Source organism: Cajanus cajan, chromosome 10, assembly GCF_000230855.2.
Source record: "Cajanus cajan strain Asha chromosome 10, NIPB_CcT2T_4, whole genome shotgun sequence".
NCBI lineage: Eukaryota > Viridiplantae > Streptophyta > Magnoliopsida > Fabales > Fabaceae > Cajanus > Cajanus cajan.
Window position 1 is genome coordinate 10,470,712 of NC_138526.1, and position 27,886 is coordinate 10,498,597.

Consider the following 27,886-nt stretch of genomic DNA (forward strand, 5'->3'; position numbering starts at 1 on the left):
AAAGGTTTCCAAGTGTAGAATTTTATTAAGTCAATTAATTTTAAACATTGGATCAAGAAAAATAACTCAAAATTATTGCCATGTTTCTCAAGTTTCCTACTTAAAAGGCAATTACTTGCCAACCATGCATAGGTCTTCCACTCAAATGTTTTGTAGTTGCCACCCAAAGCCTCAAATGAGTGTTGACTAAAAGCTGCTTCTTTCGCTAACCATTTTCTTAGTAGCCCATTTTTCTAGAACATTCTAATATCCTAAAGCCTCAAATGGGTACCTCGCAAAACTTTATTTATTTATTTTTTTTTTCTCTATAGTCATGCAGTTCTCTAGTAACTCAGTGTAGTGAATGTCACTAAACAAATGATTCTTTCATGCATTTTACTAAGTTGAAGAACTTTTCCCAATATTTTTATTTAAAGACTTAAGAGTGTATAGTGTGTGATAGGTTCCCACATGTTTAATTATATCTTTCACTTAGTGCCATAATTTTTTTTAATACATCAATTTCTTAGAAATTTAGGAAAAATATAGCCTTTTTCTTACAACAACCTTGTGTAAGGATAATCATCTATCAATAAAGTGTTTAAGGAGTACACAATAATGCATGTTATATAAATCCCTCCCCACACTGATAACAAGCATAGTCCCGATGTTAAAAGTAGTCCCAAATAAAGTTCTAAAATTCACAAAACAGAGATTGAATTAAGAAAATAAAAGGATAAAATTATAAAGAAGACCTTCTTTCACTCAAGAGGTGGAAACTACTTGTAGATGTGCTAAAGCCTAGCCATAATGCTTGTGGGTTGTTGTGATGATTGTTGAACAAAAGCATCAAAGCGATGATCTTGAGAGACAAGACGTGCGTCAATTACATCGAAACGTGTGTGTACTACTCTTAGAATAGTGGATTTAAGCTTAACTCAACCCTACAAAACTGGTTTATGAGGTGAAAGTTGTTTTCTACTTATATGTTATTTAATTGCTTAATCTCTAGTCGATGTTGGACTTGAGTTCACTACAAGAAAAATCAAGATTATCTACGGAAAAATCCGTAGATAAACATAAAATTCCGTAGATAAATGTCAATTATCTACGGATTATCTACGGAAAAAAATCCGTAGATAAAATGGTCGTAGATAACGTTATCTACGGAATTTTCCGTAGATAACGTTATCTACGGAACATTATCTACGGATTTTTCCGTAGATAATGTTATCTACGGATTTTTCCGTAGATAATGTTATCTACGGAATTTTCCGTAGATAACTCATTTCAGGAAATTTTTATTTAATTTTAATAAATTTATTAATGTAATAACTCTCATATTTGGCCTCTCAAGGATGCTATTTCATTACACTTCACTTTTCAACATGTTTTGTTCTTATTGCACATTTTCTGGGAAACTTCCCAGAAGGTCACCCATCCCTATACTACTCCAGGTCAAGCACGCTTAACTGTGGAGTTCTTATGAGATAGGCTACAGAAGAGCTAATGCATGTTATCAGTATAAGTAGTACAAATTAATTCATTTAAGTACAATCTCATACTTATACTATTTTTGGATCCCTCTCATTTTGGTATGTTCTGACCGCTATAAAAATATAAAAATATATATAATAATTATATTACCAATAATAATAATAATAATTATATTATATTTAATTAATATTTACTTATAAATATACATACTTGTATAATTAACAATCTACTTATTTCAATTTAAAATTAATATTATGAAACAATTTAAATTAATGATTATAAATTTAAAAGTTTAAATAATAATTTATATATTTTAAAATTATAATCTTAAATTTTCAATCATTAATAAAATACGAATTTAAAATCTTATCTAATTATATCCTAATATTTTCATATCAAATTTAAAACCATATATTAGTATGTTATTTTTTTTATCATCAATTAATTTATAAAAATAAAAAATTTAAGATGACAATTTTTAATAATATTTATTTTAAAATATTATAATGAATTAAAGAAAATTTTAAAATATATTTTAATCATAAATAATTTTAAAATATATTTTAATCTAAAATATATTTTTTGGTCAATACGATAACTAAAAGTATTATGATAATTAATGAAATTAAAAAAATTAAATCTTATAATGATTATTTTTTTAATGATGCTAAATTAAATATTCTAATTATTTTACAATAAATTAAAATGAAAAGATAATAAATTATGTTAATTGATGTTTCAAATATGTAACCTAAGAAATTTATTTACGGGTGAAGTTATCTACGGAAATTTCCATAGATAACTTATCTACGGAAATTTCCGTAGATAACTTATCTACGGAATAATCCGTAGATAAGTTACCTACGGATATTTCCGTAGATAATTTATCTATAGAAAAATCCATAGATAAATTATCTATGGAAATTTCAATTGATAACTTATCTACAGAAATTTCTGTAAATAACTTATCTAATGACAATTTTAATAATATTTATTTTAAAATATTATAATGAATTAACTAAAATTTTAAAATATATTTTAATCAAAACTAATTTTAAAATATATTTTAATCTAAAATATATTTTAAAATATATTTTAATCTAAAATATATTTTTTGGTCAATAGAGTGACTAAAAGTATTATAATAAATAATTAAATTAAAAAATTAAATATTATAATGATTATTTTTTTAATGATGCTAAATTAAATATTCGAATTATTTTACAATAAACTAAAATAAAAAGATAATAAAATATGTTAATTCATGTTTCAAATAAAATGTATTACCTACGGAATTTATCTACGAGTAAAGTTATCTATGGAAATTTCTGTAGATAAGTTATCTACGAAAATTTCCATAGATAATTTATCTACGAAAATTTTCTTATCTACGGAAAAAATCCGTAGATAACTTATCTACGAAAAAAATCCGTAGATAAGTTACCTACAGATGTTTCCATAGATAATTATCTAATAACAATTTTAAAAATATTTATTTTAAAATATTATAATGAATTAACTAAATTTTAAAATATATTTTAATCAAAAATATATTTTTTGGTCTATACGGTGACTAAAAGTATTATAATAAATAATTAAATTTTAAAAATATTAAATCATATAATGATTATTTTTTTAATGATGCTAAATTAAATATTTTAATTATTTTACAATAAATTCAAATGAAATGATAATAAAATATGTTAATTGATATTTTAAATAAAATGTTTTACTTACGAAATTTATTTACTAAATTATCTACGGAAAAATCCGTAGATAAGTTATCTACGAAAATTTCCGTAAATAAGTTATCTACGGAAATTTCCATAGATAACTTATCTACGGAAAAATCCGTAGATAAGTTACCTACGGATTTTTTCGTAGATAACTTATCTAATAACAATTTTAAAAATATTTATTTTAAAATATTATAATGAATTAACTAAATTTTAAAATATATTTTAATGAAAAATATATTTTTTGGTCGATACGATGACTAAAAGTATTATAATAAATAATTAAATTTAAAAAAAAATTAAATCTTATAATGATTATTTTTTTAATGATGCTAAAGTAAATATTTTAATTATTTTACAATAAATTAAAATGAAACGATAATAAAATATGTTAATTGATATTTCAAATAAAATATTATATCTACGAAATTTATTTACTAAATTATCTACGGAAAAATCCGTAGATAAGTTATCTACGGATTTTTCCGTAGATAAATTATCTACGGAAATTTCCGTAGATAACTTATCTAATAACAATATTAAAAATATTTATTTTAAAATACTATAATGAATTAACTAAATTTTAAAATATATTTTAATGAAAAATATATTTTTTGGTCGATACGGTGACTAAAATTATTATAATAAATAATTAAATTGAAAAAAAAATTAAATCTTATAATGATTATTTTTTTAATGATGCTAAAGTAAATATTTTAATTATTTTACAATAAATTAAAATGAAACGATAATAAAATATGTTAATTGATATTTCAAATAAAATATTATATCTACGAAATTTATTTACTAAATTATCTACGGAAAAATCCGTAGATAAGTTATCTACGGAAAAATTCGTAAATAGTTTATCTACGGATTTTTCCATAGATAAGTTATCTACGGAAATTTCCGTAGATAACTTATCTACGGAAATTTCCGTAGATAAGTTACCTACGGATTTTTCCGTAGATAACTTATCTAATAACAATTTAAAAATATTTATTTTAAAATACTATAATGAATTAACTAAATTTTAAAATATATTTTAATCAAAAATATATTTTTTGGTCAATACGGTGACTAAAAGTATTATAATAAATAATTAAATTTAAAAAAAAATTAAATCTTATAATGATTATTTTTTTAATGATGCTAAAGTAAATATTTTAATTATTTTACAATAAATTAAAATGAAACGATAATAAAATATGTTAATTGATATTTCAAATAAAATATTATATCTACGAAATTTATTTACTAAATTATCTACGGAAAAATCCGTAGATAAGTTAGCTACGGAAAAATCCGTAGATAAGTTATCTACGGATTTTTCCGTAGATAAGTTATCTACGGATTTTTCCGTAGATAAGTTATCTACGGATTTTTCCGTAGATAAGTTATCTACGGAAATTTCCGTAGATAACTTATCTACGGAAATTTCCGTAGATAACTTATCTACGGAAATTTCCGTAGATAACTTACCTACGAATTTTTCCGTAGATAACTTATCTAATAACAATTTTAAAAATATTTATTTAAAATACTATAATGAATTAACTAAATTTTAAAATATATTTTAATCAAAAATATATTTTTTGGTCGATACGGTGACTAAAAGTATTATAATAAATAATTAAATTTTTTAAAAAAATAAATCTTATAATGATTATTTTTTTAATGATGCTAAATTAAATATTTTAATTATTTTACAATAAATTAAAATGAAACGATAATAAAATATGTTAATTGATTTCAAATAAAATGTTTTACCTACGAATTTTATTTATGGGTGAAGTTTTCTACGGAAATTTTCGTAGATAAATTATCTACGGAAAAATCCGTAGATAAGTTATCTATGGAAATTTCCGTAGATAACTAAATATTACCTACGGAAATAATTCCGTAGGTAATATTCCGTAGATAACTAAAAATTATCTACGAAAAAAATTCCGTAGATAATTTTCCGTAGATAACTAAGCATTATCTACGGAAAAAATTCCGTAGATAATATTCCGTAGATAATAATCTTTTTTCTTGTAGTGGTTATTCCCAAGACACCCCCTCATATCCAGCACTGTTGGGCTTGGTACGTGGATAAATGGTGAGTAACCCTTTTGAATGATCTAGGATAGACGACCCATTTTAAGGATCTAGGATAGCTCTGATACCATCTTAGAATAGTGGATTTGGGCCTAACTCGACCCTACAAAACTGACTTGTAAGGTGAGGGTTGTTTTCCACTTATATACTATTTAATTACCTAATCTCTAAACTCTAAACCCTAAACACTTTCTTTTTAACACTTTTGACAAACAAAATTTATACATCTCAAGTATGCATATTTGAAAGGAAAAAAAAATGTCAAATTTGGTCAGGATTTTCACAAATATGAATTTTGATGCGAAATAGTATCATGTTTAGTATTCAGATAGCATTTAATGTTCAACATTGTGTTGCTTAGTGTTCTGATGTTATGGATTTTGATGTTCAATTTTACGATATTTGGCATTCTAATGTATAGAAAGCTCATATGTAGAACATTTTGATGTTCAATATGCTTTGATGTAGCAATGACATGGATGAATAAATAAAAAAAGAGAGAAAATATCACACAAATTTTCTTGTTTACTCAAACAATCCTTTGGACTATGTCCAGTATCCACAGACAAGGTGGGATTTCTCCACTATAACAATCAGCCATATATACAAGTATTTTATTTATTTTTTCGTGGCCTTTCAAGCTTAATCAACAACCAATATTTAAAACCTCTTGCTCAACCATAGTCACACCAATTCTTGGAATGCAACAAATACACATATCAAAAGATAGTACTAGCTAGTACCTACACAACACCATAATAGCATCACAACCACACCACAACACCACACATTAGGTATTCAGAGTTTAACACAAGTAAACAACACCTGTTTTTAGAAGACATACTTAAAATACAACTAAATAAAATTGTCGGGACATAACTTTTTTCTCTTCAAACCAATTTTTTAATTGATACAAATATGTTAGCTCTCAAATCCATATCTATATCTATTAGAACACCTTAATTTCACCTCTAAAGCTTAAGTTATGCTAAAAATATTGTAGTTATGACATGTTGTCAAGAAACTTCAAAGTTTGTATCATGTCAATTTTTTTTTTCCATTATCCAAGTCATATGAGTTATATCAACTTCTGCATGAAATATGTAGACCTTTCTTTAGGATCTTCATAACCACTAAGGTCTTCACATATTCATTATTTTTGAGCTCAAGATATGACCATTTGAATCTACATTTTTTTTTTTGTAAAATTACATTTTGAACATGTTGCAATCTATTATTCCGCTCTTTTGATGTCAACATTCTAACACACTTTTGATGTAGTGTATCCTTCTAAGGTTGTGGAATTTTCCAATATGATATTCATATTTTTGATGTTGAACCTTTTTGATGATATATATGCACGTCTGTGATGGTATGCACCCCTTGAGTTTTTTAAGATGAGGCTTCTTCCCACCTTTTAATTATATGAGCTTTTCGGAAAAGAGGTTCCCTGTGGTTTCACTTGAATACCGTGCTTTTCACTATTTATCAATTTCATATATAAACATTTTTGAATTTGGTGCACTGTGCTTATCCTCTTTGCGACACCGTTTACCCCCAAAATATTTTTTGTATAATTACTATTAAATTGCATAAATTAGAATTAAATAATATACTATTGTTCACTTGGAATAAAAGGTTCACATTGCGAAACATGATGAGTTTTCAAACTGAAATTAGGAGAAATGTCAAGAAAAAAGCTCAAGTGTTGTTTGAAGAAGATAATTTGCGAGAGCAAAATTATGAAGATGAAGAAATTTATGATAATAACACTGAATTTCGAGTGAGAGGTGTAGAACCTTTGAAGATATTTACGTTAGATGTAATGTTACTACATTGGAACCTAAAAGATTTGATGAAGTTGTTGACTTGAGAATTGTCATGAAAGAAGAAATGAAGATGATAGAGAAAAATAAAACTTTTTTTTTATTGATATAGCAAGTAATAAAAAAAATGCTAGGTGTTAAGTTGATTTATTGGACTAAACTCCTATCTGGTAAATTTTATAAAAATCTACAAATTTTATAAACATAAATAACAAATTTTATAAATATCTGTGAATTTTATAAACATGAATTACATAAGTTTGAGGATGGTACAAGATTAATTTTTTTTCTGGTGGTATAGGAACGGGTACCTTACTTCCCACCCTCACATGGACCATTGCCATCCCTACCAAAGAGATGGGAAGGTTACATATATAGATTAAATTAGTATTCTCTTGATAGGTCAACATTAATCAATGAAATTCATTGTATTCTATAGCTAAACATTCCCATCATTAAGCTCATTTTTATAATTGTTGTTTTTTCATGTATTAATATTTATAAATCTTTTTAATTATTTGGATTCTTCTTAATATTCCTTGTTTCCCCTACATAATTCATTTGTTGATACTTCTTAATGAGGTTCTACAATTAATTGGTTATTCGCACATATATGTCAGGTATTTTACGGATGATATTATCAACAAAGAAAGAGTGGATTCATTTAAAGGATGACAAAGGAAGGATTCCTATTCACTATGCCGCATCCATAGGTTATGTTCATGGTGTTGAGGTGTTGCTTCAAGAATGTATTTCCTGTATCATGGAAAAGGACAAGGATGGTCTTTCTCCTCTTCATTTGGCTTGTGCGGGTGGGCATACTAAAGTGGTGGAGAAATTGCTAGAACATGACCACTGTCCAGATCCAAGAGAAATAATTGATAACTATGGTCGAAATATGGTTCACATTGCAGCTCTAATGGGAAAGTTTGATGTGATAAAATATATCTTGCAAGATGATGGACTAGTAGACATGATAAATGACCAGGATAACGAGGGAAACACTCCATTGCATTTGGCTACCAAGAAGTGTCATCCAAAAGTTGTGCATGCCTTAACATGGAATGAAAGAGTAGATCTCACTTCGGTTAACAAAAAGAATGAAACAGCTCTTGATATTTCTCTGAAATATAAACCAAACAATCCGTCCCTTCGCCAGGCAAGTATTAAATTATTATTATATAAGTTCTATATTTCTTAACAATTTGATTTATCATATACCAAAACTTATAACTTAAGAAGTTCGACATTTGATCACCTTAATCAAAGAGTACTTATATCTTATTAAAAAAATATTTATGATTTATCATATCCATTTTTCAATGTATATTGATGACATACATCAATTGTTTGTAGTATATGCATGACAACTAGTCCCATGTAGATTTAAAATATTTAAACTAATAATTATATGCACTTTCGTTAGAAAAAATAACTATATCAAAGAGAGCAAGCAGCTTTTTATTTTTGTTACAAGCGATATATGAAGGAAAAAAAAAAAGATAAAAGAACTAAGATCTAATTAAACAAACTCCGATACCATCACCCTGTAGGACCTTAATACAAGACTGGCTGGCAGATTATGAAGGGTAATCAAGTTCTCCCAGTGTGGATTTACCATTTTAGCTAAAAGATGAACACACTTATTTCCCTCTCCAAACATATTATATGAGAGAAATTTCAATCTTTGGTATTTAATTACGAATCATTGTGAGCTCCTTTGTGGGTAAGTGATGCTAAACCTCATCTTGAACCAACTGAATTGTGTGCAGAATTTGAATAACATATCAGTTCTCTGAAACCAAATTCCCAACAAATGCAAGTCCTATGAAACAGGCCATAATCTTATCATGGAGTATGTTAGATTCACCAACACTACCATAAAAACCCATTAAGAAAAGACCATTATGATCTCTACAAAGTCTCCTAAATCCCAATATTTGATTTGTCTGAGCACTACCATCCACATTCAAAATTATGGTGCTTGTATATGGTTCTGCTAGAAATTTGTAATGAACTTATGAAATATAATAGGCTAAGTGAGCATGAACATCTTCAAACACACTTCTATTCCCTAGACACCATAAGATCCATGATCCAATAGGGATTATTACACCATACAAACCTATCATCACCTTTAACCAATGTAACACAACCGGAGTTGTCGGATACTAAGTAATTACCACACCTGAAGCTCTCTTAATCACAACATAAGTACAAAGAAATGAACAGTGCACTATTGTCATGAAAAGAAACCTTGTTTTTGCCATGTCCTTACCCCTGTTAAGAAGTTTTAATGGGGGAAAACCTTGTCATGCCAACACATCCTCAGAGATTTCCATCTCAGATTTCCATCTCAGACCCCCTCTTCCTCTCAGTGAATTTCTTCTAAATTAAGATAACAACTTTATCATTAGTAAATAAATTTTAGATTTATCGAAATCTACTCTTTTTTTTGTTCTTAATTTGATCGAAATTTACCTAATGATGAATATGCTAGGGGAAGGATTTTGTTTATATATTTTCTTATTGGTCAAACTCTTACATTGTTTCTTTCTCTTTATTTGTGATAGTTTGCATGCACAAGTTGTCCAAAAAAAACAAAAAAGAATTAGCATCATCAGTCCTTTCATTAAACATTTGTTAGACTATTTCTTTCTTTATTGTTGAATTTTTTAATGTATGATACACAAACATGTATTTGTAGCGGCTAGTGTGGACTGCACTTAAATCTGCTTGCGTAGTGCAACATGCTGAAAAAGGGTCACATTCTATCAAGGTCCCTCTCCCTCAAAGTGGAATTTATTATCAGAGATGGCAAAACGAAAACATGGACCTGTACAAGGACAGAATCAACACCCTTATTCTGGTTTCAACCATTATAACTACAGTAGCATTTTCCACAGGAATTACTTTGCCAGGAGGAACTAATAGCTCTGATCCAGGACATGGAATGGCCCTCATGCTAAAGCATGCATGGTTTAAGCTATTTATTTTCTGCATCACAGTATCCATGTACGGTTCCATTAGTGCTATTATTATTCTCATTTGGGCTCAATTGGGAGATATAACTTTGGCCATTTATTCCCTTAAAGTGGCAATGCCCGTTTTAGGAGTCACTCTTACATCTCTATCAGTGGCATTCATGGCTGCTGTCCACCTTGTCATAAGTGATCTCAGTTGGCTGGCCACCACTATTATGGTTTTATGTGTGATCTTCATTCTCATGCTTTTGTTTCTGTATGTTCTTCTCTGCTGGTTCCCTTCAGAATCAAGAAACCCATTTATCCGACGCATTTCTTACTATCCTTTTCTGTTTGAGACATGGTTGGATAAACAAGATGACTGAAGGTATGTAACCTGACATACACTCAAAACCTGAAGTTTGTGAACCTTTGTGTTATTTTCATTTTTATTCTTATGGAGATGGACAATTGGATCATTGCTACTCATCAATAATGATACAGGGATTATCACGTGTTTGTATCGAAACCATGAAAAATATTAATGATCTTATATATGCACACAATATTTTATCAATTTCAAATATTGTGCTTCATATTGTATTGTATTTGTACCGTGTAATTTTTATCCTTGTAGCAAGGTTTGTTGATTCTTCCTGGTATGCAAAAGTATATTTTGTAACATCCTGGCCTATTTTCTTTTTATAATTTCAATAATTTAATAAAGATGCAAAAATATGAATAAGATATGTAAATAATTTAATTGTAGTTGATCATATCATATGCATTCTCTAATCCACCTTCTCCATTTTGCTCTAAAATAAATGTATTCCATCATATACATTATCATTGCCGATTGAGAGAGTTGTACGCTTTCTCAAATTCAAATTTAAAACATAACATTTCCTTTGTAATTAACTTTTCTTCGTTGAGGTACAACCTCATTTGCAATAAGGACCCATCTAAAATTTGTCATCCCTCTATGATTAGAGCATAATTTATACATGAAATGACCTTTTGTAGTCTATTTTCCAACATCTTCGAAAGCACCTTGTGAAGTTAACAAAGACACAACAAAGGGAATTGAATTGTGTGTGTGAATTATTTAAAAACAAGTCCTCAAGTAGAAATTATATATATGGGAAAGTATTTAATCACTAATTTATTTTTATTTTTTTATAATTTGTGACAGTTAAAATTGCAATTTCTAACAGCTAAAAGCAGCCATAAATGTTTTTCTAAAAAGTTAAAATAGTTGTCACCTTTAAAGTTTGTGGCAGATTTAAAATAACTGCTAATAAATTCACCATTAAATCTTTTATTTTTATTAGTGGCTAAATATCGCCAAAAATTGCATTGAATTATTTATAACTTGTATTTAGTTTTCTTGACCGCCACAAAACGTAATTGTTTTAATTGTTAAAAATAATTATAAATTAATAATTATTTTATTCAAATCTTTTTGGTTAAAAGTTATCAATATTATCATTTAAGTAACTACATTTTATTTTACTTTCCATCTAAATTATTATTTCAAAACTAACATCCTTTTAAAATAATTTCTTAATTTTTTAAATATATATAAATTAAAAAAATAAAAACGCAAATACTTAAGTACACAAAAATAAACTAAACATTATGATTTACCAAACTCAATCAAATACACATGAATTCAACTAAGTACATAAAAATTGAACTAAAAATCATAATATGTGAAATTCAAATATGTTAAGTACATAAAATTTGAACTAATTATATAGTTCGTAAAATGTTATTCAAAAAGCTTCACTAAACCAACATAATATGTCAAACACTATTGGGATTACTAGCTATAATGAGAATCCTTCACATGGTGTTATTAGAACATCTTGCTCACTTTTCAGCCTATGAAAAAAAACAAATAATTTCATCATGTTAGCATAATTAATAAAATATATATAAGACATAAATTTCATTCAAGCTAATATAATTATTTCCGTTGGATTACTAAGATTGTTTATCATAGAAGCTAACTCTGGGGGAATATAGTCTTCCTTCAGTTGAATGTATATGCAAGCATTACAGTTTTTAATAATGTCTTGACATTTTCGTTTGTTGTTGCTAGATTAGCCTTAAAACTAATAATTTCTTTTTTTAATTAGAATTTTCACCAGATTCATAACTAGAAGAACTAAATCCTACAACATAAAATCTTATGTTACACTTAAAGGTATAATACTATGAAGCCCTCCTTAATTTTCCTAAGCAAGGTACACATCACTAGATGAAATTGTTGTAGAATTTTCGAATTGACTCATTTCTTGTGCAATCTTCTCCTGCAAAAGAAAAAAGAAAACAAGTTCTAAATATAAGCATCTGATCACCTTCCAAACAAACATTTACAAACTTGTATGAAATACCGATAATATGGACCATTAATATTCAACACTAGGAGAAATTGTAAAAAAAAAAAATATAAGAAAATAACATTTAGACTAACTAAATTTTCTATAACGATCAAAGTTCAAAGAGATGTTGGTATACTATAAAGTCCCTATAAATTATCCCAACAAATCTTGCCCTCTCATTAATATAGGATCCATTTCTTTTTCTTGTGAGCTTTTACAGTTCACCTCGGCCCACGGAGTGTCCAAGCTCTAGTTCCTAAAATACATATTATTCATGTAAGTTCAAATTAACTATAAAATTAATTCTTTACTAATAGCCAACAATAAAATATGAGTTACTCACCATCTCATGCTGTTTCCTAGACAAAAGTTTAGACCCCTAGTATGTGAAATTATTTCCTTTTTTCTGACTTCAATATTTTCGAGCATAATTCTTGTGAAATGAACAATTGACGAGCAATAATCTTTATGAAATAAATTCTTTTAAAATGTGGAAAAAATAATAAAAAATATTTATTAAAACTACCTTATTCCTCAAACGATAATCAACAAATTAATACTACCTAATGATGAAAACAGTATCATTATTAGGTCACAATAAGTTTTAAGCAAAAGACAATCACAAAATATGAAGTAACTAAAATCCTACAAAGGAAAAAAGAAACTAGAGTAGGCAAAAGTATCAAAATCAAGAAATTAAAACATAGCAAAACTCACCTTTAGTGAACGGAGAAGCCACAATACAATGTGAAAACTAAGCAACGACAAATGTTAAGAAATGTAACAATGCAATTGTGAACATAAAAAAGTAGAACAAAGAGGAGAAGTGATCATCCTCACGTGAAGCAATAATATCGTGAAAATGAAATAGCAAAGGCAGAAGAAACGAGTATGAAATGAATGCATTAAGTTTTTGAATAAAGAAAAGGAAATGTTGGATCTATCTTTCCTTTGATCTTATTTCTTTCTTTCTCAATATTTTAATATATATTAAAGTAGGTGAATCGAGTACGTTAAGTTAGTGATACGGGTGTATTAACTTGGCTAAGGTGCCATCACCGTAACTAGTCTTAGAAAAGACAATAATATATATATATATATATATATATATATATATATATATATATATATATATATATAATATTTTAAAGATTGTTGCTCCACACTTAATAAAAATGTGAGTTTTTCCAAAGAATATGAAAATAAAATGAAACAGAACAACAGTCTATAGCATGTTAAAATACAATACACTACTACAAAACATGTTATCTACATCAGTTCTTTAATTAATACTATCTACATCGGTTCTAAAACCGATCTAGAAGAGAGTGACTTAGTAAATGTATACAATTTTACATCAGTTTTAAAACCGATGTTGAATAATCATAAATCTACATCGGTTCTTCGTATAACCAATATAAATTTGTACGCCAATTTATATCGGTTCTTATTATAACCGATGTAAATTTATATACAATTCTACGTCAGTTTATTACATAATCAATGTAAAAATGTATAGAAATTTACATCTATTTTTTATTGAACTCATGTAAAATTAGACCCTCATATACATATGTTCATTTCTAAAAAAATCGATGTAGATTTTTTTTTTTTGAAAAATTTGTTTGATTTTAGGTTCTTTCTAATTTAACATGTAATAAACACATATATAATTCTCTGCCAAATTTTTGAAGATGTGCATGAAATCAAAAGATTAAACAAAACCCACAAACAAATCAAAATAGACAAAAAGAACAAATTCACTTTCACAAAAAATACACTATATGGCATATGTAATTAATTTTAATTTTCATCTATAACTAACGTAGAAAAATCCTGAAACAAGTTTATAAATAAAACTTGGCCACCAAATCACATTAACAAACCATATTAAAGCATGAACCAGCCCACTATGGCATGGTATTTGTTCCCAAGCAACTATTATAAGCTATTTGTGGGCTTCATCTATATGATCACTGCCATTCTTTCATGTGATGACCCTCATTCTTTTATACTACTATAATTTTAAAGAAAATAAGAGCAACAATAATTCCAGCCCTAAATGTAGCCAATTTCTCCAATCATCCAACATCAACCAGTTAAACTTACAGTTTAGTAAAAAATAAAATATGAACCTGCAGCAAAATCATGCTAAGGAGAATGCCAGTAAAAAAAAGGTAGATTGTGCAACCAAGAAAATCAGCCAACTTAGTAGAACAACTTGATAAAATTGAACATCTAGTAGAACACCAAATCAAAAATAGAAACTAAAATTTGATCCAGTACAACATAGTAATGAATAAGTATAGCAATACAACACCAAATCAGCCACAAATAAAATCTAAAATGTGATCTAACCCTCCACGTAACTAGAAACCAAAATGCAACATCGTCAAAAATCATGATCTATTTCTAAATTTTTCTAAAAAGAACTTTGCCCATTGACTCCGAATGTCTTCCAATTTTGTTTCTAGCAATGGTGCAACATCGTCAAAAAGTTGTAACATACATCATGATATTAGTTACATCATAATCATTAAAAGAAATTAATCAATATTGTTAAAAATAAAAGAATTATATTACCTTGATCCAATCACTTGTTACTTCCCCTTCAATTATGTCTAAAATCCAATTCATCATGTAGTATCCACATTCATAATGTCCTTGTTGTAGATTACTCTAAAATGAATATCAATTTGAGTTGAATAAATAGTTTTTTAATTAAGCTAATAAATAGACATTTTTAGGTATATTGAGGTTACAAACCACTTACCATGGGATAAATCCAATCTAGGTTCTTTGGTTGTATTGTAGATCTACCACTCATAACATTATACACAACCATAACACTAAAGAAAACAAATCCAGATAAGTTACATGATTAAAATTTATAATAGAGAGCATAAAGTTAGTACGTGTTACAAATTAAAGTTTACCTTTTCATTAAATTTTTGAATTGTACATTGGGCTTACGATGCAAAGAACAAAACCAGATTGCAACATTGTTTATAGGACAAAGAACCAAGATTTTCCAATGATTTCTATATTGAACCACAATTAGTTACACAACATATACATACATTAAATGCAATTAACAAACATGCACTTACTGATCGACATAAGGAGCCAAGTAAATTTGCTTTGGTGAAGTTTTTATCCTTTCATTGATATAATTTTGAGACTCAGCTTTTTTATTCCCTGATTTCTGTATTGTCTGGGGCTCAAAAAATCGATACAAGTCACCATGGCCAAGCTCTTCAATTTTTTGATTCAAATATCTGAAATATATGCAAAAGAAAGAAAATTATGAATGCATTATAATTAAAAAGATAATGATACTAAGAATTGTGTACTTACAACATCCATAATCGTATGATTGAGATGTTAAGCATTTCACGTTGTATTAATTCATATATATATTGAAATGAAATATACAACTTAAAATCATGATCATTGACACCAAATAGACTTGCAGGTCATATCACCTGAAATGATTAGATTGGGTAATTAACAAACCTAAAATAAAAATATGTTAAATACTCTTGATATTAGTTAGACAAGTCACCTGAAAAGGTTGGCCATAAAGTAAGGACTTTGATGCCTCACACAAGTCTCTGATAGGATCACTATTAGGTTTCGACCTATCAAGAGGTGGTACTCGTATATTTACTCCATCAATACCCTATACAATAATCAAAAATCAAATATTGATATTAATAAGCAAATATGTATTGGTAAATAAAAATATTAATAATGAAAACCATAGGTAAAAAATATATACCATGGCTGAAATATCTATCACAAAATGTCTCGGCCATGAAATGAAAATTTGTAGGGCCTATCCAACCAATTGAACCTCTAAAGTAGGTACAGGAACTGGAGCATTAGAATCTTGAACTTGCTCAACAACCACTTTGACCAAATCATTTGTCAAAGGCACATGGTGTATGGCTAAACTCCCCTCATAAACTCTACCAATGGCCACTACCTGAGGAGGAATCTCATTAATGCATAACTCATATTGATTGGATATATTAGCATGAGGCTCACCCCCAAAGGGATTACCAACAACAGTAGCACTTGAAGGAGTTGGAAAATTGCCTTTAGTGCTAGCACGAGCCAGAATAACATGATCTACCTCAACTGGAGGAACATCCTATGACTGTTGAGCACTCACATTTGGGTACTTTGACATTAAACTTTGTGTGACCCGTACATATATTTGTTGTGTGAGGGCTTCAAAATCCTGGGGGCTCAATTTAGATAACGATGAGCCTTGTGACAATGGTCCAAAGTAATCACCAATATATAGTAACACCAGCCCTAGCTATACGAACACGACCAGGGTGCTCTGATCGCCCAAGGGCAGTATTCACTATATCTTGACAACCTTCGGGAATAAAAGAACCTTGTGATGATTGCTCCTCTAACACATTCTACAGTAAACAAACTTTGTTTATAATATATCCTACAATAAAAAATTATAACACAAATCTTAAGATACGTAAAGAGATTTTTTTATAAAAAAATAATTACAATTTTTTTTATGCAATTTGGTTAGCAGACTCAGAAGTCATCTCACTCGAAGTTTTTGTGCGAGCCATCTTCCACAACATATGGCATGGAGGAAGACGTGGAGGATCAATCACTACATCCTCACTAGCACCAGATTGTATTGCTTCCTCCTTAAGTCTCTTAATTTCACTTTTCGTAAAATTTCTCACAAGCAGCTCATAACCCCCACGAGATAATAGGTGGGGAGTATCATTAAGTTTTTGGATATCCTGTGCTTTTTTTCTTACAAGTTGCAATAATTTAATAACACCATAAGTAAAAGTGAAAATAAATAAAAATATAATATAAATTTTAAAAATAATAAACACTACTTACCTTCTAAGAAGGGTCATTTTGAATTTCATGAATTTTTCCCATTCTTCAGGGTCAATATTATACTCATCACAAAGGCTTTTACCCTTGTGTTTCCCATGTACCCACTCACTTGTAAGATAAGACTTATGTTGCCTAAATTTTGTAGCAACAGATGAAAACATTTTACTCTTGAATATATTAGTATCACTGATGTCATACACTTCATACAAAATAATTTCAGATTTAAGAGTTAATAATAATAACATTAAAAATAATCATCATTTTTTCAAATTATGAAAATATAGTGGAAATACCAAAATATCCTACCAAATCATGTTTTTAGTTGTTTGTGGGACTTCTTTCCAAGAAGGAGCTAAAATAGTAATCTTGTCTCGAGCAAGGGTTCCTAAATAACTTGCAAATTGAACTTTGTTTGGCCCTGAAACAATCCTAGTAGTGGGATCCACATCAAGTGATATTTTGGGCCCATTCACGTGCTTAGGAGCTAAACTTTTCATTCGTGTCGACTTCCTCTTTTTCTTAGATGTAGCCTGTGAAGTAGGGACTGTATGAGCAGGGGAGCCTTGAGGAGTAGGGGAGCCTTGAGGAGCAAGGGAGCTTTGAGGAGTAGAGCTCGGTTGAGTATCCATGTGTCTATTTTGACAAAAAAATAACCAAGGTCAATTGGAAAAGAAGTAATTAAATGAATTAAAAACATGAATGAATAGAATATTAAATTATACATCAAGATAAACATAACTTAATACGGTAATTAGATAGTAATATTTTCCCATATGCCTTCATCATGGTCATTACGAGTGGAATGAACGTCATCTTGTTCAATTTCTTCATTGTTAGTAGGCATACATGTTGAGAAAGAAAGACTCTCCCAACATTCAACTGTTGAATCATCAACATTGTGTACACTTCTACCTTGTAGAACCACGGACCACTTTTCATCAATAGGATCTTTGACATAAAATACCTGTGTTGCTTGGTTGGCCATGATGAAAGGTTCATCCTTATGACCCACCTTGCTAAGGTTTACCATTGTAAATCCCATTTCATCTGTTTGCACACCAATGTTAATATCAACCCATTTGCACTTAAAAATAAGAACTTTAAATGCACCATAACTGATCTCCCAAATGTCTTCAATGACTCCATAGTAACTTGTAGATGCCACAATAGGATTTTTATCATTTCTACTAGAAAAATGCATGGATTGAGCCTGAAGAGTAACCCCACTATTCTGCATGGTACTATTGTCTTCTTGTGACTTTGTGTAAAAGGAAAATTTATTGATATCATATCCGGTATAAGTAAAAACATTATATTTAGGTTCATTTGCAAGACATTTTAATGTGTCAGAAACACTATCATCACTAAAGACTTTTTCTTTGAACCATTTTAAGAATGTCTTGTTATGCTCATTGACCAATGATTTTTCATTCATTCTAGGGTTATTTTTCTTCAAAAGGGTTTGATGCTCAGATATGTAAGGGAGGACCTCCTCAGTGTTGTTCAATATATACAGATGTGCTTGAAGTAATTCCTTTCGAAGAATGAATTTAACTTTTTGGCCTTTTGTACCCTTGCCTTTATATCTATCCTCATGACGAGACTTAGGAATCCTACAGGTTTTGCTTTGGACATGTAATCTATACAAAATTCAATAGCTTCTCCTACAATGTACCTTTCAATAATAGATGCTTCTGGACGATATGGATTCTTGCTATACCCTTTTAAAATCTTCATGTAACGCTCAACTGGGTACATCCATCGTAAATAAACAGGACCACATAGTCTGATCTCCCTGACTAGATGAACAATCAAGTGAATCATGATGACAAAAAAAGCAGGAGGAAAATACATCTCCAATTGGCATAGGATAATAACAAACTCATTTTCCAACTCATACAACTTCTTAGGGTCAATGACTTTAGCACATATAGCATTGAAAAAGAAGCACAAACGAGTTAAAACACTTCTGACATTATTAGGCAAAATTCCACGTATAGCCACAAGTAAGAGTTGTTGCATCAAGACGTGACAATCATGAGACTTTAGGCCAACCAATTTAAGATCATTCCATGATACAACGCTCTTAACATTTGAAGAGTATCCCTGTGGAACTTTCACACCTCGTAAACATTGACAAAAACTTGTTTTCTCTTTTCTTGACAAAGTATGACATGCTGGAGGAAAATATGTACGCTTACCTTCTGACCTTGGATGTAATTGTGAATGTATACCTATCTCTAACAAATCTTGACGAGCATTAAATCCATCCTTTGTCTTGCCTTTAATGTTCAAAAGTGTGCCTATTACACTATCACATACATTTTTCTCCACATGCATAACATCTATGCAGTGTCTAACATCTAGATGGCACCAATATGGAATATCATAAAATATTGACATCTTCTTCCACAAGTTTTTCTCAGTTGACTTCTTTTGGATCTTTCCAAAGATAATATTTCTCAGTTAAGGGTATCGGTGCAATTTCATGTTCTTGACATCTATTAAAATCTTTTTTCAATCTTTAATATGGGTGATTAGGTCTGAGAAATTTTCGATGCCTAGTGTAAACAGTTTTCTTTCCATGCTTTAGTTGTAGGTAGCTTGTCTACTGTTGACATATAGGGCATGCGTGATGTCCTTTAACACTATATCAACTCAAGTTTCCATATGCTGGAAAATCATTAATAGTACAAAATATCATTGCACGCAACTTGAAACTCTGTTGAGGATACCCATCAAACACATTAACCCCTTCTTCCCACAAAATTCTCAAGTCCTCAATCAAGGGACTTAGGTAAACATCTATGCCATTTCCTGGTTGTCTTGGCCCTGCAATCATCATACACAATATCACATATTTTCTCTTCATGCACAACCAAGGAGGAAAATTGTAAATTGAAAGGAAAACAGGCCATGAACTATGGTTGGTGCTTAAGTTAACAAAAGGATTCATTCCATCTAAAGCAAGTCCGAGCCTAAGGTTTCTTGCCTCACTACCAAAATCTAGAAACAAATAATCAATTTTTTTCCATTGCGGAGAATCAGCCGGATAGCGAAGCATGCCATCACAATTTCTATTGTCTGCATGCCATGTAAGGTTCATTCCATTAGTTGCATTAGCAAACAATCGCTTAAACCTTGGAATGATTGGAAGATACGATAACATCTTCGCTGGGGCCCCTTTCTCAACTACATCTTCATCACTACTACCACCACCATCCTTCACTTTGTACCGTGATAGCCCATAACGAGGACATTTGTGCAATGTTTCAAACTCTTTTCTATACAATATGCAATCATTAGGGCATGCATGTATTTTCTTATATTGTAGACCCATCGGACACAAAACCTTTTTTGCCTCATAATGACGATTTGGCAAAGTGTTGTCTTTTGGAAGCATTAACTTCAACAACTTGAGTAACTCTGTGAAACTTTTATCACTCCACCTATATTTTGCCTTCAAGTTCATCAATCTCAACACCGCTGATAATCATGTGAAGGTTGTACAATCAAGAAACAAAGGTGTCTCTGAGTCACTTTTTAAAGTGTCATACACACGTGATTGTGCTTGCTAGAAAAACTCTTGTCCCACATCATGAATCATGTCTTCTATTTGATATTCTATATCTACATCACCTTGCTTAGCTTGGGACATAGTTTAAGTTTCTTTATTTTCACCATGCCATATCCATGATGTATAGCTCATTAAAAACCAATCACAAATAAGATGGTCTCGTATTTCATTAATTGCATGTCTTCTCCCATTTAAACAATTAATGCAAGGATAATAAAATTTTCCATTCAAGTCTGCTTGATTTCGTTGAGAAAATTCCAAAAATTGTTCAACCCCATTTTGATACTCAGTAGTGATTCTTTTTGCATTCATCCAACTACGGTCCATTTTTCTTCTTCTATGAGACAAATTTATTCATATAATTGAGTATTTATGGTGTCTCGTTATAGTACAAGAGCAAACCATATACTAAATCAATGATATTATGTGTTGACTAATGAATGTATTTTACATTATCACTACTACAAAAACAATATTTAACATCGCCATATTTACATCGGTTCTAGTAAAACCGATGTAAATTATTAACGCGGTGGCAAACTTGTAAATAAATAGAAAATACAAACATATTTACATCGGTTTTTTTTATAACCGATGTAAAAATGAAATCCAGGAGTTATTCTACATCGGTTTTGCTTATGACCGATGTAGAAACGAGACTCTAATTTTTTCGCGCACGGTGCATGCTGTCTTTTCACTCATCAACAACCCCCTCCCACTCTCTTCAAATCCCCAAACCCTCCTCCACTCCTACACCACTACAAACCCTAGATTCAGACGAGGTAGCTCCTTCCACCGCCACCGCCACCCAAACCCCCGATTCCCACTCCTCCACCCTCCTCCACCTCTCCTTCAACCAGGACTCTGGCTGCTTCGCTGCCGCCACCGACCATGGCTTCCACATCTACAACTGCGACCCCTTCCGCGAGATCTTCCGCCGCGACTTCGGCCCCGACGACGGCGTGGGTCTGGTCCACATGCTCTTCCAATGCAACATCCTCGCCTTCGTGGGCGGTGGCTTTGAACAAGTTGATGATCTGGGACAACCACCAGTCCTGGTGCATCGACGAGCTCTCTTTTCGGTCGGAGGTGAAGGGCGTCCGTCTCTAGTGTGACCGCATCGCGGTGGTCCTGGCCCACAAGATTGAGACTATTGCTAACCCTAAGGGCCTCTACGACCTCTTTTATATTTCTGCCACCATGGTGTTGGTGTGCCCTGGCCTGCAGAAGGGCCAGGTTAGGGTTGAGCATTACGCCTCCAAGAGGACCCTTCGCCCTCACTCACGATGGACACTTGCTCACCACCGCCAGCTCCAAGGGCACCCTTGTTAGGCTCTTCAACACCCTCGATAGTTCCTTGCTCCAAGAGGTCTATTCCATCTCATTCTTTCTTGCTTTTCACTTGGGACAAAACTTAAAATGCTTTTTCCATTGTTCTCTTTTCAAAATCAGAGTTTCACTTCAGTTATATACTCTATGCATTTAAGAACAGCATAGGTAAATGAGAAGAAACTTCAATTAAGAATGAACAACAATGCCAAAATCACCCAAGGAATTGCAACTTGGTTGCATGGCTGCTTATAGTATTGGTTTGCAATCAGAATTAGAGTTTCATTTATTAAAGGTTTGTGCGTTGTGAATGTTATTTTAAACGCTATCTTTTCTTATTATGTGTCTGTTAGCACGATCTTTTTTTTTTCCTGTGAATCTTGTGGTTTGGATTTTTTCTTTATTTCTATTTTTTCGAGTGTTCTTGGGTTGTTGTTTCATGTTTGAAATTGGGAGGTTGAAAATATTGGTATTTATGATGTGTTGAACTTTGATTTCAAATTAGGGAACTGAGAAGGAATGTGGAGAGCTTGGTATTTGTCTTTCTCTCTAAAAGGATGGTCCTGTGATGGGAAAGGAACCAATCTAACTCTAATTTGTTATGGATTTGATTTACATAGTGGTTGTTTCTTGATTCAGCTTCTTGTGGATCTTTAATATGTTCTCTTCAATTTATAATGGATATACATTCTTATGTTAGATATTGATGGAACTAACTTTAAGGCCCCATAGGCTCTGTTGGTTTATAGACACTTTGGTTGATGTCACGAATAATTCTGAGAATGTTTTTGTAAAACGTGATGCAGACTTTGGAATTTTTTTTTCCTTCTAGATAGAGGCATATGCTTGCCTAAACTGATAAATTACAATCTCTCCCTTGCCCCTAAATTCTAATTGGTTGTTTGGCTAATCTTTGAGCGCATATTCTTTGTAAAGTCTTGTTAAAAGGGCTTAGGTATCTATCATCTAACCAAAGTGAAAGAATTTGCTTATCATATCCCAAGGGTCTGTTTCAATAAACTTCTCCACAAGCATTTCTAGGAGAAAATAAAATAGGAAGGAAAGATAAAATAAGTTTTTCCATAAGTTAAAATTAACTTATGCATTAGTTAACTTGTAGAATTTCTCTTATATTAGCTTCTCCAAAAATCTTATTTTAAACTTATGCATAAGTTAGTTTTAGTTTGTGCAGAAACTTATTTCATTTTTTCTTGTTTTCTTCGACTAGTTCTTATAAAGAAGTTTATTCAAATAGACCATAATTCTAATTTAATTTGTACTTGAATTATTGTTGTCTACACCTGAACTTTTGTTTCCCTATGTGAGTGGAGTCTCTTTAATGGAAATTTGGCATTTTTATTGTTCATATATTTGAAAAGATCAACCTCAGTTAGTAAGGTGTAAATATGATAAATATGAATGATTTTTATTTGCTGCTTGAAGTCCTTTTTCATTTTGAAGCTCTACAAACATGCGCACAGAAAATAAATTAAAAGGGATTTAATCTAGTTAAGAGTGTCCTAGCAGAAAGCTAGTGACAAAACTCAATAGCTAACCTCAAGCCACGTTTTGTGCCTCAATGCTACCTGATAAAAGGAAATCAAACAAATCTTTGTCATATTATAAATATTAGAGTACACCAAGTCAAAAAAATATTGTATATATTAGAGTCTATATTTATTTCTATCTAACTAAATAGTACACCAAATCAATTTGAAACATGCCTATTTTAATTTGTTGATACTGGTTAGTAGAAGTATGTGATTGATCTACTATAAAATTCCTCTATATTAGAATAAAATTAAATTATCGTCTAACCCCACATTCTAATATACCATTAGAATCATGTAAATATAGTAACTATGTATAATAGGATTAATTAGATTGATTCTATATTTATGTAAATAGCCAAAAATAGGTAAGTAAATATTCTGTAATTATATACTCTTTACTATAAATTCAATAGCTCCACTATGCTCTAAATACATAGAATTCACCTATGCTTTCTTGTTCAACAGATACCAATATTAAGAAAGTTTCAAATTAGATTGCATAATTACCAAATGTTTCTAATTACTCCCCCACATGACCAGCCTATCATATCGAGTTTCTACATCTTATAGCTAAAATTAATGGATACCTAGTAGCCAAGGCACAAATCCAATTAGAATTAAACATTTTGGAAATTGTAAGAATCCAAAATAAATTATAAGTTTAATGTCAATACATTTTTGGAAATTGTTTAGACACTCATAACTCTATTTCTGGATTCTATTTTTTCATAGGACATTCTCTTATTGCCTGGAAATCCAACAAATAAAACAAGATATCTTGCTCTTTAGTTGAGACTAAATATCTTGAACTGGTAGCAGCCATGCCAGCCACTAAGGAGCTTCAATGGCTTACTTGCTTTACGAACTACGCCAATCTCCTTTTCATGACTATTTTGTACTGTGACAGCCAAAGTGCATTGCACATAGCTGGTAATCCAATGCTCATCAATTCAGCTTCTCAAGTTGCTAATATTTTCACCAAGGTTTCTAATCTATAGGTGTTTCAAAATTTGATTACCAAGGTGGACATCTTCCACCATTCAACTTGTGGAGGGTATCATAAGTCAAAGAGGTAATATAGATATATTATTTCTCCAAATGAATATTTGAATACAAAGCATCCAGAAACTACATTATAACAAAGTTTCATGAAATTATTTTATCTAAAGGAAAAACACTTGAAGCATAACAATGCAGAGATGATCAAGGTCCCAGGCCAAAAATATAAAGTTCAAGTAATTTTACAAAAATTACCAAATATAGCCAACAGGACTGTTGGCATCATGCGAAAAATAAAGCATCACTTTTACTCTCTTGGGTCTGTGATCAACTTATCAAATCAACAGATGTAATGCATTTAGTAATTTTAGGACCTTATGTTTTGTTTTGCCAACTGACAGCAACTTTGTTTTTATTATTATGTGCTTCCTGACAAGAAATTCATATCAGACTTTCAAGACATTATTCATTAAATTATTAATTATGTGTGCATAGGAATTTAGGAGTATATCTAGTGAGCTCCTCCTCTTATGAGAGGAACTGATTTTTACCATAAAATCATAAATAGATAATCAACATTAGATTTAAGTAAAACAATCTTGACTATCCATGTTTAGTAGCATGACCAAGATTTAACTCCTCTTACATCTCATGCTCACATTAGATACAAACACTATATATAAACAGGGTTCGAAAAGAAGATCATCATTCATCACTCCAACAACAATGTTATTCTGGAAAACTGCCCCCCCACCCCCAGTCGGTATAATATAGTAATCAATAGACGTAATAAATTTGGACCTTCAGAATTATTTGTTTTGTTTTCCAACTGACAGCAATTTCTTTCTTGATTATTATAAACTTGCTGAAATAACTTCATATAAGATTTGAAAGAAAATCACCACTGCACCAATACTTTATCATAGAAAACGAGCCCCTGCAGTCAATATAGCATAGTAGAGTATAACTTGAAATTCAGTTGATTCAAGCACTAATATGGTTATAAAATGGGATGCTCTTTTTCTAAATTTCACCACTTGCTTTTCTTTATTACTGTAAAACTGAGTACCTTAACCTTGACATATAACCTCTTCCAGAACACCACAGATCACTTTCATAGTTCATACAATGGTCAGGTGTAACAAAAATACAAACTAGCAGCTAAGGCTACGAAAATGGTCTACTCCAAAACAAAAGGAACCAAAAGTTTGCTTAAATTATTATCCACTACATACCCATCAATTTTATCCCATGGAACTAGATGTCAATGAAATAAATATTACATTACTTATTACATAAACCTCGTACAAAGGGATTCTAACATACTTCAGCAACAAAAACTCCTCCCAAAACCAGTCATAACATAGGAACCATCAACTGTGAATTCAACCATATCACAGATCAAGCCAGCAAATCAACGCTGTTCTGTTCTATCATATATAAATTAATCTTAGTATACAACAAGAACGATTGTTATAGTCAAAAACTCACCAGAAGGGAACTTTACAACTGCATCCACCAACATCACTAGTTCTTAGTCACCTGTGAATGAAAACAAAACCTAATTGTAAATTGTACTTTGTTACTTCATTATGTGTAAACTAAATGTAAATAGGGCGACAGAGGAGATGAGAGTCAGCCAAACCATAAACCCCTTGAAACCCTAACCAAAACTGAATTCCTTGGCTTCACCACAATGCTCGGCCCAAGCGAAACAAATTGCCTATCACACCTTCAACCTTCGTGTAGAGAAGAAACACGATTTAGGGTTACACCACACTTCTTGCGAACACTTCTTTGTAGAAGAAGATCATGCTTCAAGAGGGGATTCTTCGGGGGGAAATGGCTTGCGCAGGTCACCAAACAAAGCAAACAAGATGCTTCGAGACAGGGTTCTTCAGGGGGAAATGGCGATTCAACAATGGCTGGGTCGCGCGACTTTCTGTGTTGAACAAGATGCTTCACTAGAATTTTTCGTGGAGAAAGGGCTCCTACGTATGCGTCTCTATACTACATCGGTTATTGCGTGAACCGATATAGATGTACTTGTAAATATTTACAAAATTGTCACCGCGCATTCAAAACAACATCGGTCTCACCAAAAATGATGTAAAATGCTCAATATTTACATCGATTTTGTCCATAATCGATGTAAATTTGCTTTACATTGTACTCTTATTTACAAATATGCCACCACATCCAATTTTTACATCGGTTCTACCTAAACCGATGTAGAATTGACGACGTTGAACAATATCTTTCTAGTAGTGATAAGTGAGGGTTTGACATTGAACTCTAGCAAGATATATAGCTCTTCAAGAAGGGAGGAAGACGAGGGTAGTAGTAACACTAAAAGAAATATCACATATAGTTACATACAAAAAGTGTCACTATAGATATAATTAATATATGTGGATATATATTTATTTGACATATAGTTATACATAATTTTAGTGTTGATTTTGAATGAGATTTAATAACATATTTTATATGTCACTATAGTGTATATCCACACTTTTTAACAATATATAACAACATATATTACATTTCTTATGTGAGTAAAAGTAATTTTTAGTGACATGTATAGTGTTACTATACAATGTAAGTTACTATATGATAATTTTCTTCTAGTGTATGGTAATTAAAGAACCTACAAATAGCTAAAGGTGGTGCCATTTATATAGGGGTAGGGTGTGACATAAAATGTGAAAAGTTAGTTAGGCTACATTGGAGTTTATTAGGATATTTCATACGTAAGGCGTGACGAAGTTGGATTAAACTTGGGAAGTTTGAACTAGTCAAATAAATAGTATTTTAGAAAATATTTTAACGTTTAATGTATTTATTTTAGAGTTTTGAATAATATTTAATTAGTGATATGAGCTTTATTTTAATTATGTGACACGATTTGTAATTATATTTTGTTTAATTAGTGGAGTAGGAGTTATTTTTATGAAATGTATTTTATTATTAATAATTATGTTTAAGTTATCTTATAAAAGGGAGAAGATATGTTTAATATTATTATTATTATTATTTAATGGAAGGGA

At 30.5% G+C, this 27,886-nt stretch overlaps 2 protein-coding genes and 2 pseudogenes across 10 annotated transcripts in view; 2 read left to right on the forward strand and 2 right to left on the reverse strand.

Annotated features, from left to right (window-relative positions):
- LOC114915192 (uncharacterized) overlaps positions 1-10,796 on the forward strand; it is a 55,307-nt gene extending 44,511 nt beyond the window's left edge. The window contains exons 5-6 of the mRNA XM_083065791.1: positions 7,759-8,297; positions 9,846-10,796. Coding sequence (XP_082921917.1) covers positions 7,759-8,297; positions 9,846-10,487 — 1,181 coding nt within the window. The 3' untranslated portion in view covers positions 10,488-10,796. The remainder of the gene's footprint in view (positions 1-7,758; positions 8,298-9,845) is intronic.
- Positions 10,797-11,648: 852 nt separating this feature from the next.
- Positions 11,649-27,536, reverse strand: LOC114915191 (uncharacterized). Of its 9 annotated transcripts, none has more exons than XM_083065340.1 (12): positions 26,482-27,536; positions 26,328-26,378; positions 23,841-23,870; positions 16,627-18,011; positions 16,270-16,476; positions 16,054-16,170; positions 15,846-15,973; positions 15,599-15,766; positions 15,425-15,529; positions 15,262-15,337; positions 15,072-15,167; positions 11,649-12,416 (listed from the first exon to the last, which is right to left on the reverse strand). In XM_083065340.1, the coding sequence occupies exons 7-12, from the start codon at positions 15,878-15,880 to the stop codon at positions 12,342-12,344; spliced, it is 555 nt and encodes a 184-aa protein (XP_082921466.1). In that variant the 5' UTR covers positions 15,881-15,973; positions 16,054-16,170; positions 16,270-16,476; positions 16,627-18,011; positions 23,841-23,870; positions 26,328-26,378; positions 26,482-27,536; the 3' UTR covers positions 11,649-12,341. The 9 variants fall into 9 exon arrangements, with proteins under 9 accessions (XP_082921466.1, XP_082921464.1, XP_082921463.1 ...); XM_083065338.1 differs by having other exon boundaries at positions 16,554-18,011; XM_083065337.1 differs by having other exon boundaries at positions 16,270-16,924; positions 17,071-18,011; positions 26,482-27,535.
- LOC145952604 (uncharacterized) lies at positions 18,018-21,671 on the reverse strand (annotated as a pseudogene).
- On the forward strand, positions 21,639-26,866 carry LOC114915193 (autophagy-related protein 18a-like; annotated as a pseudogene).
- Positions 27,537-27,886: the final 350 nt, after the last annotated feature.